The following is a 15676-nucleotide window of genomic DNA, read 5'->3' on the forward strand; positions in this document are numbered from 1 at the left end:
ATGAAAAAGAAGTCAGTAGCACTTAACATAGGTTTGACTCTCGTTTCAGTTTTTTCTTTTTTTTTCCTTTTTTCCTTTTTCTATTAAAATACTTCCATTATTTAAATATAAAATTCATCACATATTTTCTGATGATTAACATACATCTAATTATCATTTTTATGAAAATTGTATGTGAACTGAGTGGACACATGATACAAATGTGGCATATATATGGTGTGCTCGATGACATGAAAATTATTGTACCCTTTGTTTTTATGACACTTATCACTCTGGTTCATGTGAGATCGCATCTGTGGTATGATTTAATGGGCACAGTCCAAATAAAGAGTGCTTGATATTTCATTTTTGCCCAACATTTAATTTGTAATTTTCTTAAAATTAAATAATTGTTATTTAACTATTTCTTTTACAAAAGACTGCAAATTACGAATTTATATTTACAACTAAGACTGGAATTTTGAGTGTGGAATGTAACTACAAATAAGGAGACATGCATATATAAAAAGTTATAATTAGGTGTGTGTTAATGAGTACCTACTTGATGAACTTTATATTTAAACAATGTAGTATTCAAACTGAATGGAGAAAAATGAAAGAAATAATGACAGTAATTGGACTTGACTGAGTGATTACCAATCTCGAGCACTACAGATTTTTTTCCATTCTTATGTATTCTATGCTTCATGGAAATGCTCATAGAACATGCATCTTAGTTTAAACATTCTGTCTCAGCTGGAAATTGAACCAGGGCTGCCATCTCAAGCAAGCATTCTACTGTACAGCCAGGTGGCCCACCATAAAAATTTCCTAATTTTAGTGAATCAAAGCTATTCGTAAAACTTAAAAGGCAATTTTCTCATGAAGTTTTGATAGCTGAATCAAAATGCTTCATAATACTGATATTTGAGCTATGAACTTCACATACCATAAATATAAAAAAATAATTGATTACTGTGTAGTCGCCTGGTAAGTGATTATTATAATGTTCCATCAAAGTTTTGAGCTGCTGCAATTTTCTCTTCATGGTAAGAGTATACATGTTGAGAAACACAAAACAGGCAGCAGCTACTTTGCTTGTGAAACAACTACTTTGTTTGTGAAACAACTACTTTGCTTGCCTCAGATCACTTCAGTATATTTCATTTTCATACTCAGTGCAGTCAGCTATCTCAGTAGCTCTCACCTCACAGTCTTCAAGACTATCCCTTGTCATTTCTATCAAGCCTGTTAGGGATGTTAATGTTCATAAGATTAGATTCACACCCAATTTAGGATTCTGGAGTTTTTCTAGTTTTGTTTACGTCTCCCAAGATATCAGGCCTAAATTCTGTGTACAACTCAATTTCTGTCATTGACTTAAAACAATAAAACATGATTTTCTCTTGCTCTTCTTTGTACTCTAAAGTTTCTAAAAGTGCAGTATTTATTTCTTTATAGCCTCACAAGAGAGCTTTTGTAGAGCCAGCAAGGCTAGGAAAATGAATTACTGTTATTCTTTGTGGCACAGAAATCGGTTTGTCAGTTGGTGCTTTTTTCAAGCAATAACTGTTAGTTAACAAATCACCACATTTTTGGATTCAAGTCAATAGCACACACTCCTGATTGAACAAGGCAGTTGGGAAAATCATGTAAACTCACAAAGAAAATAGATTTAAAATGTAGACTGTTTTGAAACACCACATGAGAGTGCAATAGATTGTTTGGTGAAACTTTGGATTTATTCCTTTTCCTTATTCAAGTGAAGACGAAGACGTTTAACATTTCACATCTAATTTTATCATGCATTCAGTTTAATTAACAAAAAATGGGCAAATCACTTTCACCTGGAACAGTTTTGACTGAATCAATCATTTCATTAACATAAATATCATATGTTTCCTGTAACACACATGAAATTCATATTTCAGGATAAAACAGAGGAAAGACTCTGCGAGAAGTAGTTAAAATCAACTTACGTTTTTGTAATGTTCTTGTGGATGCAAAATGTACACCAGTATTCCCCCTCCCACACCCCTCACCAAATTTTAATTCATTAATTCCTTGCTTAATGTAAATAAAGATTTTTAATAAAAAAAAAAAAGGATAACAGATCTGAGGTGGCAGTTTTGGACATCCAACCCCAATGTTCTGAACCCAGTTTTTATCCCAGCCACTGCTTAAATTTTTGTATAAAATTTATCAGAAATGGTGGCCAAACACACTTGATATAAGGGGTAACTCTCATCCTGGCAATAGTGTTGCCAAGAAGGGTGAAAGAGTGGGGAAAGATTCAGAGTACCCTGTTGCCCTTATGGTGGGAAACTGCCTCTAAAGGTGGAATAATCAGCAACAATCAATAGTATGAGGGTGCAGAAGGTAATGGAAACCACTGCGTTAAAGTCACATAATATGTGACTGAAGAAGTGTCATAATAATCTTTATTGGCAAAAAATTTGGATTAGTCTCCTATTCAGATCTTTTGCAGGTGAATGTGAAAGTAAACTTGACTGCTGCAATAAAAATAGCAGGACAGCACCACGAGTAGCAGATACACAAGCTTTCAGAAGCCAAGGTAACAAGAGTCAAAACTATGTGAGCATTGTAAGAAAACAACCACAGTGTGTTGTCAAGGCTAACTCAGGAAGCTACGCAGTTACCAGTGGCGTTCAACTCTCTGACAGGAGGCAGCCTCGTCACCCCAAGAAGGTGCAACTAACATAGGCATATTTACTTCCGTGCTGCCATATGATTGCAAATAGCCCACAACAGGTGCTTTCACCGGCACAATACGTACGATGTTGCACAGTTAGTGTCCAGTACTTGGTCTGCTCATCAGTCTAGGAATGCCCCCAAACAAAGACTACCTCAAGCCACCAGTTATCCATGTCTAGGCTACTATGCAAGTTGGCCATGGCCTGTCACTGTGTTGTGTTGTTGGACAGCCACCCATAACTGTGTTTCCTTCTGGACACAGACTTTTTATCAGTTAGAGTCAGTAGATTTGTCAGCTATCACAAACAGTTACTTTCCTTGACTAAACTTTTTAAGTGCTCACACAGAGCTGAATTGGTTGTGACTTTTCTTGTTTATAACTGAAGTGCTTCGGATCTGATAAATATTATTTTATGTGGTTACTAAACAAATGTTTTGTTCTTCTTGTCTATTAAAGAGGAAGTTCTTGTGTACCACGCTCTGTGTGGGCCACTTCAGCGACCATGAGAAAAAAACTGAAATGCCTGCAAATCAGTAACATTCTATGAGTCAGAGCATGGAACGTCAGAAGTTTGAATGTGGCAGGTAAGATAGAAAGTCTGAAAAACAAAATGCAAAGGCTCAATGTAGGTTTAGTAGGACTCATTGAAGTGAAAAAGAAAGAAGTTAATGATTTCTGATCAGATTACTATAGAGAAATATCAGTAACAGCAGAAAATGTTATAATGGGAGCAGGATAAATTATTAATAGGAAAGTATAGCAAAGAGTGTGTTACTGTGCACAGTTCAGTGATAGGATTATTCTCATCAGAATCAATAGCACATCAATGCGGACATGAATAGTTCAGGTACATATGTTGTTACTGTAAGCAGAAGATGAAGAAGCAGAGAGGGCATATGAGGATAGTGGATGGGTTACTCAGTATAAAAAGTGAGATGAAGATCTAATAATCATGAGGGATTGGAATGCTGTAGTAGTGGAAGGAACAGAAGACAACTATGCAAGAATATGGACTCTGTAGTACCTGTATCAATGAGAGAAAAGAAAGAGTCTGAGTTTCGAAACAAATTTCAGCTAATAAAGCTAACACACTGTTCAAGAATCATAAGATGAGGTGGTATTCTTGGAACAAGACTGGTGACACAAAACAAAGCAGCTAGAATACATCTTGGTGAGTTAGAGATTCCACAGTCAGATATTGCACTGTAAGGCATATCCTACAGTAGATATAGACTCAGATCACAATTTAATAATGTTGAAATGTAGCCAGAAGATCAAGAGAATAATTAAGAATATTCAGTGTGATAAGAAGTGGACACTGAAATAATGATGAATAATGGGGTGCATTTGAAGTTTTCTGACTACCACAAAACACAGTTATAATAGAAGGAAACATTCCACGAAGGAAAAATATACTTAAAAACAAAGATGATGTGACTTACCAAATGAAAGTGCTGGCAGGTCGACAGACACACAAACGAACACAAACATACACACAAAATTCAAGCTTTCGCAACAAACTGTTGCCTCATCAGGAAAGAGGGAAGGAGAGGGAAAGACGAAAGGATGTGGGTTTTAAGGGAGAGGGTAAGGAGTCATTCCAGTCCCGGGAGCGGAAAGACTTACCTTAGGGGGAAAAAAGGACGGGTATACACTTGCACACACACACATATCCATCCACACATACACAGACACAAGCAGACATATTTAAATGTCTGCTTGTGTCTGTGTATGTGTGGATGGATATGTGTGTGTGTGCAAGTGTATACCCGTCCTTTTTTCCCCCTAAGGTAAGTCTTTCCGCTCCCGGGACTGGAATGACTCCTTACCCTCTCCCTTAAAACCCACATCCTTTCGTCTTTCCCTCTCCTTCCCTCTTTCCTGATGAGGCAACAGTTTGTTGCGAAAGCTTGAATTTTGTGTGTATGTTTGTGTTCGTTTGTGTGTCTGTCGACCTGCCAGCACTTTCATTTGGTAAGTCACATCATCTTTGTTTTTAAGTACAAAACACAGTTATGTTGACAAGGAAAGACATCTTTAAAAAGTGCAGTCATAAGATATAGGCACAAAGAAGTAACTGTGAAGAAACCTTGGGTAACAGAAGAAATACTTAGACTGATTGACAACAGAAGGAAATACTAAAGTATTTGGAAAATGAAAGGACTACAGCAATATAAATCACTCAGGAATGAAACAAAGAGGAATTACTGGGAAGCTAAAGCAAACAGTGGCAGAAAAACTTGAAGAAATGAAAAAAGATTCAGCATATAGGAAAGTCAGAATAACTATTTTTGCAATTAAAAGCTAAAGTGCCACTATTATGAGTGCAAAAGTAATTCTTCTGTTAAATGCAGAGTAGTGGCCAAATAGGTGGAAATAGTACACTGAGTGCCTCTGTGAAGGAGGGGAGAGAGGAGGGGGGGGGGGGGGGGGGACTATCTGCTGACATGATAGAAGAAGCAATAGATATCAATCTGGGAGAAATAGGGGATCCAGTATCAGAGTCACATAGAGCTTTTATGACTTGGGGGGAAAAAAACCATGGCAGAAGAAACAGATAATAAGCCTTTGGAACTTCTAAAATCATTGGGAGAATTGGCAACCAAATGACTGTTCAAGTTAGTGTGTAATATCCATGAGACTGGACTCGATCCATCGGACTTTGGGGATAGTATTATTCACTCAATTTCTAAAGTTGAAAGGGCAAGGGCAAATGCAAATGCAAATGCAAAGACTACCACACAGTCAGCTGAGCATCTCATGTATCCAAGTTTCTGACTATTGTAATATACATAAGAATCGAAAGGACAATTTAGAATTTGGTATATGACTATCAGTTTGGCTTTCGAAAAGATTACAGTAACAGAGAGCCACTAAATGTTCTGCTTGATTGTGGAACCAAACTTTAAAAAAACTGAGACACCTTCATTGGATTTACTGACTTGGAGAAAGTGAATAGGTATAAGTTATAGGGAAAGGCAAGTGATATACAATATCTATAAGAACCTAGAGGGGAGAATAAGAATAGAAGACTAAGAGAGAAGTGCAACAATTGATAAGAGTGGAAGACATGGATGCACTCTTTCTTTCCTGCTCTTCAACCTCACATAAGAAAGACAATAATGGAAATAAGAGAGTTTTGGGAGAGGGACTAAAATGCAGGGTCAAAGAATATCAATGATAAGATTTATAGATAATATTGTTAACCTCATTTAAAGTGCGAAAGAATTATTGGACATCCCACCTCAGTTATAAAATTCACAGACATTTCAAAACCATTCGAACACTTTCACATGAGATGAGGGTGCACTAATTCTGTCCCGGATAGAGGGGGCAGAGGGAGGGAGGGAGGGAGGGAGGGAGGGAGGGAGGGAGGGAGGGAGGGAGGTTGTTGTTGTTGTTGTTGGCCAGAAGCGCATCCAGCCACACATTGCCCCTAACATTGCCAAATCCAGATTGACATGCCGACCCTGCAAAGATGCAGGATTACGCGGATAAGGTCAGGAAAAACGAAAATGACCCAACAGAGAGTCTACATACCAAGTTACACCACCTGAGGACAGTTTTAACAAGAACAGTCACACAAAATATTTAATGTAATTTATTTTACACAGTGGAGCTGACCAAAAATAAAAGGAACTGAGAGAAGAGAAGACTCTGAAAGAAGTCTGTGATTCATGGACAGGGTGGGGGGTGGGGGTGGGGGTTAGCTAATTAATAATATAGACCCAAAAATCAACAATTATCAGGCAAGCCCTCTGAACACTCACGTCATTGTCGTCCAGCTTAGACTCTTGCTTCCTCTACATGATTGCAGGTTACTTGTCTACTCATGGACCAGGTGTTCAACACATTCCTTACAATTATGGTATGGCATATCACATTTATTGCATACATGGTCTAGCATATATTATCCTATCAACATACAGTTCTTAATTGTTTACTATAAGCAGGAAAATGATACTGTGAACTGACAAGGCTTGTATAATACACTGAAAAAATTAGCTTTTCGTAATACTTATGAACCAATAATCAAGGATACTAAAATGAACATAAAGCTACATAAGAAAATAACAAATACATCTGATTTTAAACAGGGTGATAACCATGTCACAATAGTCTTTCACCTAACGATAAACAGTGTAGTACAGAAACTAGAATTACAAAGATGAAATACACTCACATGTCTGCATATGCAGATGACATTGCAAGTGTGGCAGTAATTACTCTTGTTAACCAGCTTCTTATAATCTTTCTTACCTCACAACAGCCACATAAGATGAAAACTAGTTCACGAGATATGTAAATACTGTTGATAAATGTCCACACATCTAGTAAAAATGACAACAGAAAAAAAATCCAAAATAAGTCAAATAATCTAAGAAAACACTTGAAAATGAGACTCAAAAATACCAAAGTACCACATAAACTACTCATAGGGGATTTCTGTCACAGGTACAAGGAAAAGGCAGGAAAGTTTCCTGCACACAAACACACCAATAAGAATGGAGAAGGGCTCATCATCTTCTGAAGACAATTCGACTTAAAACTAATGCCAACCTCTGTCAGAAAATTATCAAGGAGGAAGAAGAAATGGTCTTCTCATAATATACATTTTGGCTCATATCAACTGGATCAAATGGCAATAGCCAAACAAAGCCATGGAGAAATCATGAATGTATGGATCAGAAGAAAACTAGATGTTGACTCAGACCACATTTTAAGAGAAATCAAAGCCAAATTTCAACCTAAATGACCCAAACCCAAAATTAAAAAAGTTCTGAGAACTGACATAACACTTTTGTCAGAAAACAGGAATAAATTTGTTAAAAAGCTTTGTACAAATGATATAAGAACTGAGATGAGATCAGAGAAGAAATTACAGAAATGGTGAGAGAAACAGAACAGCCACCCGTAGGTAGAAAACACACAGTGGAACAAGAAATGTGATGAAGCAACTGAACGTGGATTAACAGCTTGGAAAAAATGGAACTCTCACAAACAGGAGAGAGACTGGAGCACATTCACTGAGATCATTTCTTTCTTGTAATAATTTTCAGTGTCAGAAAAAGGACACCAAAAATTACTAGATGAAAGAAATGGAAATACGACAAAAATGATTGAGAAATTAGATACAAACTTCAGACAGAACAGCATTAAGGACTTCTACAAAGTCTTCAAAAAAGACATAACACAGTACAAACCAATGAGTCTTCACTTCAAAGATTCCAGAAGCAAACTGATTACCAACAACAAAGCTAACTGTGAGCTACTAGCAAAATACCTCAAGAATCTTCTAAACTGTGAGGAACCAACACAACAATTAATTTTCAGACAGTCCCAAAAGAAACACCTATCTCCAGAACCATCGTGACTGCATTAAGTTGAACAGTATACTGGCAAGCAGAAAAAAAAGAGCAGAGTCCCAGGGGAAGACAGGATATTAGCTGAGATGTGGTAACTAGGAGGGAAACAGGCAGCTGAAACCATTTATGAGGTTGTTACAGATAATGGATGATGAGAAATGAGCTATAATCCATCCACTACATAAGAAGGGAAATGGGACACACACGATTACTGAGGTATATCTTTACTTCCAGTAACTTACAAAATTATATCATCCAAAGCACTACTGAATAAGACAAAGAAGAATGCACAACTGGTAAGTTCCAAGTGGCGTTCAAGGAAAGTGGGCCATGTCAAGAGCAAATTTTTAATTTCAAAACAATCCTCAGGATCAGAACAATACAGAATCTTAACACAATTACCTTCAACAGCTTCAAAAAAGCCTATGATTCCACAGGCAGACAGACAGTGTTCCTAACATTAGAAGAAGCAGATATTGACAGAACCACAAGACAACTGTCCAAAATTAGAAAACAGTAATTGCTGTAAATGTTTTATTAATAATGACATGTTTCACGTGATTAGCACATCTTCAGATTATCTGTAATAAGTAACAACGATCCAGTTTATTCGTAATCCTATCTAGCATCAATGAATAGGGTAGCTAAGCTAAAGCTGAGGAGTACGTGATTCACTTGCCTTGAGAAGTGCAGACTGCATTAGTCATATTTAAAAGCCATCAATGGCTTTTAAATATTCACAAAAACATTTGCAACAGAGATTGGTTTCAAATGTTTTAACATTGAACTACTGTTGCTGCATCAGATCAAAATGGAGGGGAGTGATGTGTATATCAGAGAATAATTAGTCTAACAGATACTCACAGACATAATTTCAAAATTTAAATTCCTAGAAGGAGTTTTTCAGTACTTCAGAATTAACAAAGAATTTCTGCAGGGGAATGGACTCTCAACAATTTTCTTCAGTTTGGTATCATAGAAGCCATGAGAGAGTGGGATACACAAGTACATGAGAAAAATATTGAAGGAATCCACCTGTGACACAGAATAGGAGGATTTAGCTGAAATTTCTTGCTTTTGATGATGGTATTGATATAATTTGTGAGAACAAAACAGAAGCAAAGAGAATGAAAGAAACACTTCACAAAATTGCACCTAAAATGAATTACAAAAATCAATGAAAACACTAAGACAAATTTTTTAACCACAAAAGAACCAAGATAACAACTGGACAAAGAGGAGATATGAAGATTTATAAGGAAATAAAGAAACAATCACAGACACAAAAGGAAGAAGAGATTAAAGTTTTACACTCATACTCAGAATAAATGGCAAAAAGATAACCAAGAAAATTTGTCAGTTACATTTTGAAATTAAAAAAGTCCTCAGTATGGTTGGAAGAGACAAGAAGGGATTTGGGAAGACTTAACATCACAGCAGACACCATGCATTGAAGGAGGAAGGGGGGGGGGGGTGGGGGTGGGGAGATAGCTCCTCCAGATTATCAACCACCTATGTTTTTCTTCCTTGGCAGATGCTGCTGGGAAGTGGGGAGGGGGAGGGTTGTAGTGGCACCACCTGCTGTCACTATGGAAACCAAGTAGCAGGCACAATATTACTGTTGACTGCTAGGGTACCTGTACCCATGAGTGTGCTTATCATCATGAGTGCTCTCTGATGAGATTACACCAGAATCAGGTATATAAGCCAGCCCATGGCCAGTTTCACTCACTTCTAATGCTATCTGTAGAGTACATGGCATGTTTACTATCAGTTAGGCTACTGTGTCACATTTTGGAATTTACTTTGTAATAGGTGGAACACTAATAAGGCAATGACTGGGATTTGCTTTGAAATATGGACTTAAGATAGCTTGCATTGTCTCCAAGGAGCAGTCTATATATATGTCAACTTGTGATAAATTCAGGGCGAGTTCCTGCGAGTTTCGTGTGTAATGTGATTTCTACACATTAATACACACATATTCCAAAAGTACAGTGCATCAAAAATCACACAACAAAATGAGTCTACTTAACAATGGTGTCTTGAGGAACATGCAAATAAGAAGCAGCCATAGCTGTCCTGGTGCAATGTTAAGGTACAAAAATTACCATATGATACATAAATGGAAATTTAAAATCTGTATAACTTTCTTGTGTATCTCTTTTCAACAAATTTCTGCTTGAGTACCACCCTCTTCTTTCCCATTTTTCTTATTCACACAGCAAATATCTACTTTATATACCTACAATTAATGGAGAGCTCAAAAAATTGGTGCCTCATCCCTACATCTACAGCAACTTACCTTGTTACGTAACTCTCCGACTCCAGCTAAAACAGCACAAGCTGACACAAACCATCTGCTGCTTAGTTGTCCTTTAAGCACATCTTCTGGCAGCACATTTTCACTGAACAGGCAAGGCTGATCACATAATTCCTAAAACAACAATAATAAAATAACTAGTTTAGAGAAAAAGCAAAATTTCAGATAACAAAATATTCAAACTGTTTTTTGAGCACTGAATCCACATCTAACTTCAGTTTATTTCCAACAATGGAAACCAGGTTAGAATATCAACAATATAAGGAAAAGGTAGAAAGTTACTCATTGTAAAGATGATACACTGAATTTATCTAAAAACAAAGATTTTGAGACTTACCAAACAAAAGCGCTGGCAGGTCGATAGACACACAAACAAACACAAACATACACACAAAATTCGGGCTTTCACAACAAACAGTTGCTTCATCAGGAAAGAGGGAAGGAGAGGGAAAGACGAAAGGATGTGGGTTTTAAGGGAGAGGGTAAGGAGTCAATCCAATCCCGGGAGCGGAAAGACTGACCTCAGGGGGAAAAAAGGACAGGTATACACTCGCACACACACACATATCCATCCGCACATACACAGAGACAAGCAGATATTTGTAAAGACAAAGAGTTTGGGCAGAGATGTCAGTCGAGGCGGAAGTAAAGAGGCAAAGATGTTGTTGAAAGACAGGTGAGGTATGAGTGGCGGCAACATGAAATTAGCAGAGGTTGAGGCCTGGCGGATAACGAGAAGGGCAAGTTCCCATCTCCGGAGTTCTGACAGGTTGGCGTTAGTGGGGAGTATCCAGATAACCCAGACGGTGTAACACTGTGCCAAGATGGGCTGGCCGTGCACCAAGGAATGTTTAGCCACAGGGTGATCCTCATTACCAACAAACACTGTCTGCCTGTGTCCATTCATGCAAATGGACAGTTTGTTGCTGGTCATTCCCACATAGAAAGCTTCACAGTGTAGGCAGGTCAGTTGGTAAATCACGTGGGTGCTTTCACACGTGGCTCTGCCTTTGATCGTGTACACCTTCCGGGTTACAGGACTGGAGTAGGTGGTGGTGGGAAGGTTACGAAGGTTAGGTGGACGGCGGAAAGACACTCTTGATGGAGTGGGGAGGATTTCATGAAGGATGGATCTCATTTCAGGGCAGGATTTGAGGAAGTCATAGCCCTGCTGGAGAGCCACATTCAGAGTCTGATCCAGTCCCGGAAAGTATCCTGTCACAAGTGGGGCACTTTTGGGGTTCTTCTGTGGAAGGTTCCGGGTTTGAGGAGATGAGGAAGTGGCTCTGGTTATTTGCTTCTGTACCAGGTCGGGAGGGTAGTTACGGGATGCAAAAGCTGTTTTCAGGTTGTTGGTGTAATGGTTCAAGGATTCCGGACTGGAGCAGATTCGTTTGCCACGAAGACCTAGGGCTGTAGGGAAGGGACCGTTTGATGTGGAATGGGTGGCAGCTGTCATAATGGAGGTACTGTTGCTTGTTGGTGGGTTTGATGTGGACGGACATGTGAAGCTGGCCATTGGACAGATGGAGGTCAACGTCAAGGAAAGTGGCATGGGATTTAGAGTAGGACTAGGTGAATCTGATGGAACCAAAGCAGTTGAGGTTGGAGAGGAAATTCTGGAGTTCTTCTTCACTGTGAGTCCAGATCATGAAGATGTCATCAATAAATCTGTACCAAACTTTGGGTTTGCAGTCCTGGGTAACCAAGAAAGCTTCCTCTAAGCGACCCATGAATAGGTTGGCATACGAGGGGGCCATCCTGGTACCCATGGCTGTTCCCTTTAATTGTTGGTATGTCTGGCCTTCAAAAGTGAAGAAGTTGTGGGTCAGGATGAAGCTGGCTAAGGTAATGAGGAAAGAGGTTTTAGGTAGGGTGGCAGGTGATCGGCGTGAAAGGAAGTGCTCCATCGCAGCGAGGCCCTGGACATGCGGAATATTTGTGTATAAGGAAGTGGCATCAATGGTTACAAGGATGGTTTCCGGGGGTAACAGACTGGGTAAGGATTCCAGGCGTTCGAGAAAGTGGTTGGTGTCCTTGATGAAGGATGGGAGACTGCATGTAATGGGTTGAAGGTGTTGATCTACGTAGGCAGAGATACGTTCTGTGGGGGCTTGGTAACCAGCTACAATGGGGCAGCCTGGATGATTGGGTTTGTGAATTTTAGGAAGAAGGTAGAAGGTAGGGGTGCGGGGTGTTGGTGGGGTCAGGAGGTTGATGGAGTCAGGTGAAAGGTTTTGTAGGGGGCCTAAGGTTCTGAGGATTCCTTGAAGCTCTGCCTGGACATCAGGAATGGGATTACCTTGGCAAACTTTGTATGTGGTGTTGTCTGAAAGCTGACGCAGTCCCTCAGCCACATACTCCCGACGATCAAGTACCACTGACCAACCCATTACATGCAGTCTCCCATCCTTCATCAAGGACACCAACCACTTTCTCGAACGCCTGGAATCCTTACCCAGTCTGTTACCCCCGGAAACCAACCTTGTAACCATTGATGCCGCTTCCTTATACACAAATATTCCGCATGTCCAGGACCTCGCTGCGATGGAGCACTTCCTTTCACGCCGATCACCTGCCACCCTACCTAAAACCTCTTTCCTCATTACCTTAGCCAGCTTCATCCTGACCCACAACTTCTTCACTTTTGAAGGCCAGACATACCAACAATTAAAGGGAACAGCCATGGGTACCAGGATGGCCCCCTCGTATGCCAACCTATTCATGGGTCGCTTAGAGGAAGCTTTCTTGGTTACCCAGGCCTGCAAACCCAAAGTTTGGTACAGATTTATTGATGACATCTTCATGATCTGGACTCACAGTGGAGAAGAACTCCAAAATTTCCTCTCCAACCTCAACTGCTTTGGTTCCATCAGATTCACCTGGTCCTACTCTAAATCCCATGCCACTTTCCTTGACGTTGACCTCCATCTGTCCAATGGCCAGCTTCACACGTCCGTCCACATCAAACCCACCAACAAGCAACAGTACCTCCATTATGACAGCTGCCACCCATTCCACATCAAACGGTCCCTTCCCTACAGCCTAGGTCTTCGTGGCAAACGAATCTGCTCCAGTCCGGAATCCCTGAACCATTACACCAACAACCTGAAAACAGCTTTCGCATCCCGCAACTACCCTCCCGACCTGGTACAGAAGCAAATAACCAGAGCCACTTCCTCATCCCTTCAAACCTAGAACCTCCCACAGAAGAACCCCAAAAGTGCCCCACTTGTGACAGGATACTTTCCGGGACTGAATCAGACTCTGAATGTGGCTCTCCAGCAGGGCTACGACTTCCTCAAATCCTGCCCTGAAATGAGATCCATCCTTCATGAAATCCTCCCCACTCCACCAAGAGTGTCTTTCCGCCGTCCACCTAACCTTCGTAACCTCTTAGTTCATCCCTATGAAATCCCCAAACCACCTTCCCTACCCTCTGGCTCCGACCCTTGCAACTGCCCCCAGTGTAAAACCTGTCCCTTGCACCCTCCCACCACCACCTAAAGTCCTGTAACCCGGAAGGTGTACACGATCAAAGGCAGAGCCACGTGTGAAAGCACCCACGTGATTTACTAACTGACCTGCCTACACTGTGAAGCTTTCTATGTGGGAATGACCAGCAACAAACTGTCCATTCGCATGAATGGACACAGTCAGACAGTGTTTGTTGGTAATGAGGATCACGCTGTGGCTAAACATGCCTTGGTGCACGGCCAGCACATCTTGGCACAGTGTTACACCGTCCGGGTTATCTGGATACTCCCCACTAACGCCAACCTGTCAGAACTCCAGAGATGGGAACTTGCCCTTCAGTATATCCTCTCTTCTCATTATCCGCCAGGCCTCAACCTCCGCTAATTTCAAGTTGCCGCCACTCATACCTCACCTGTCTTTCAACAACATCTTTGCCTCTTTACTTCCGCCTCAACTGACATCTCTGCCCAAACTCTTTGCCTTTACAAATGTCTGCTTGTGTCTGTGTATGTGCGGATGGATATGTGTGTGTGTGTGTGTGTGTGTGTGTGTGTGTGCGGGTGTATACCTGTGCTTTTTTCTCCCTGAGGTAAGTCTTTCCGCTCTCGGGATTGGAATGACTCCTTACCCTCTCCCTTAAAACACACATCCTTTCGTCTTTCACTCTCCTTCCCTCTTTCCTGATGAAGCAACTGTTTGTTGTGAAAGCTTGAATTTTGTGTGTATGTTTGTGTTTGTTTGTGTGTGTATTGACCTGCCAGCGCTTTTGTTTGGTAAGTCTCAAAATCTTTGTTTTTAGATATATTTTTCCCACGTGGAATGTTTCCCTCTATTATATTCATATCATTAATTTGATACATTGAATTCATACAGACGTACATTAATCATTGTTCCTTAGATCATGAATACAAAATTTCATATTGATGTAGAATGTGTTGCTTTAACATAAGTTTTCTTTACACAAATTAATTAATTAATTAATCAAATTTTTTACAGTTACTACTTCATATCTAAGAATTCATCATGCAGACAGGCACCACAAAAAGACACTTACACACTAGCTTTCGGCCAAATCCTTCTTCAGTAAAGAAAACACACACAGATTCATTCACTCAAGCAAGCACATCTCATGCACAGATGTCTGTTATCTTCAGCAGCTTGGACCAGAATGCATTCCAGGCTGAACTGCCAGAGATGGTGGCCATGCGTGTGTGATGTGTGCTTTCTTGTGTGAATGAATGTGTGTGATTGTTTCCCTTTCTGAAGAAGGCTTTGGCTGAAAGCTAATTTGTTAGTGTTTTTTTGTTGTGCATGTTTGCAAGTGAACATGCCATCTTTACAGTGAGACCAATATTACTTTATTTCTACCACATATAGAGTTTTAAAAATGTGCTTTGTTTGAAAAAAAAAACTACTAATTTTTGAAATTATGTCTGTGAGTATCAATTAGACTCATTATTCTCTGATGTACACATCACTCCCCTCTATTTTGGTCTGCTGCAGCAACAGTGGTTCAATGTTCCAAAATTTGAAACCAATCTCTGTTGCAAATGGTTCTGTGAATATTTAAAAGCACCTAATAAACTTTTTTCACCAGTAAATTGCCCACTGTGTGTCTTGGTCTCCTACCATATTGATATTCCAGTAGCCCTAATGTAATCAGTCCATCACTTTGATATCATGATGGAAGCACGTATCTTGTTCCTCATTGACATCACCCAAATTCTCAGAGGAAAAAAAACAAGATGACTGTTCAAAAAGGCAATTGTGAGGCTCATAACAGACGAGTAGACTACATTCTTTAACTTTTCCAAC

The 15676-nt window shown here is 39.9% G+C and overlaps 1 protein-coding gene across 2 annotated transcripts in view; it reads right to left on the reverse strand.

The window, feature by feature from the left end:
• Positions 1-15676, reverse strand: part of LOC126161452 (calpain-5-like) — a 323178-nt gene that overhangs the window by 209689 nt on the left and 97813 nt on the right. For both annotated transcript variants that reach the window (XM_049917273.1, XM_049917272.1), the window contains exon 3: positions 10367-10498. In XM_049917273.1, coding sequence (XP_049773230.1) covers positions 10367-10498 — 132 coding nt within the window. The remainder of the gene's footprint in view (positions 1-10366; positions 10499-15676) is intronic.

This window comes from Schistocerca cancellata, chromosome 2 (genome assembly GCF_023864275.1).
Source record: "Schistocerca cancellata isolate TAMUIC-IGC-003103 chromosome 2, iqSchCanc2.1, whole genome shotgun sequence".
NCBI classification, from domain to species: Eukaryota; Metazoa; Arthropoda; class Insecta; order Orthoptera; family Acrididae; genus Schistocerca; species Schistocerca cancellata.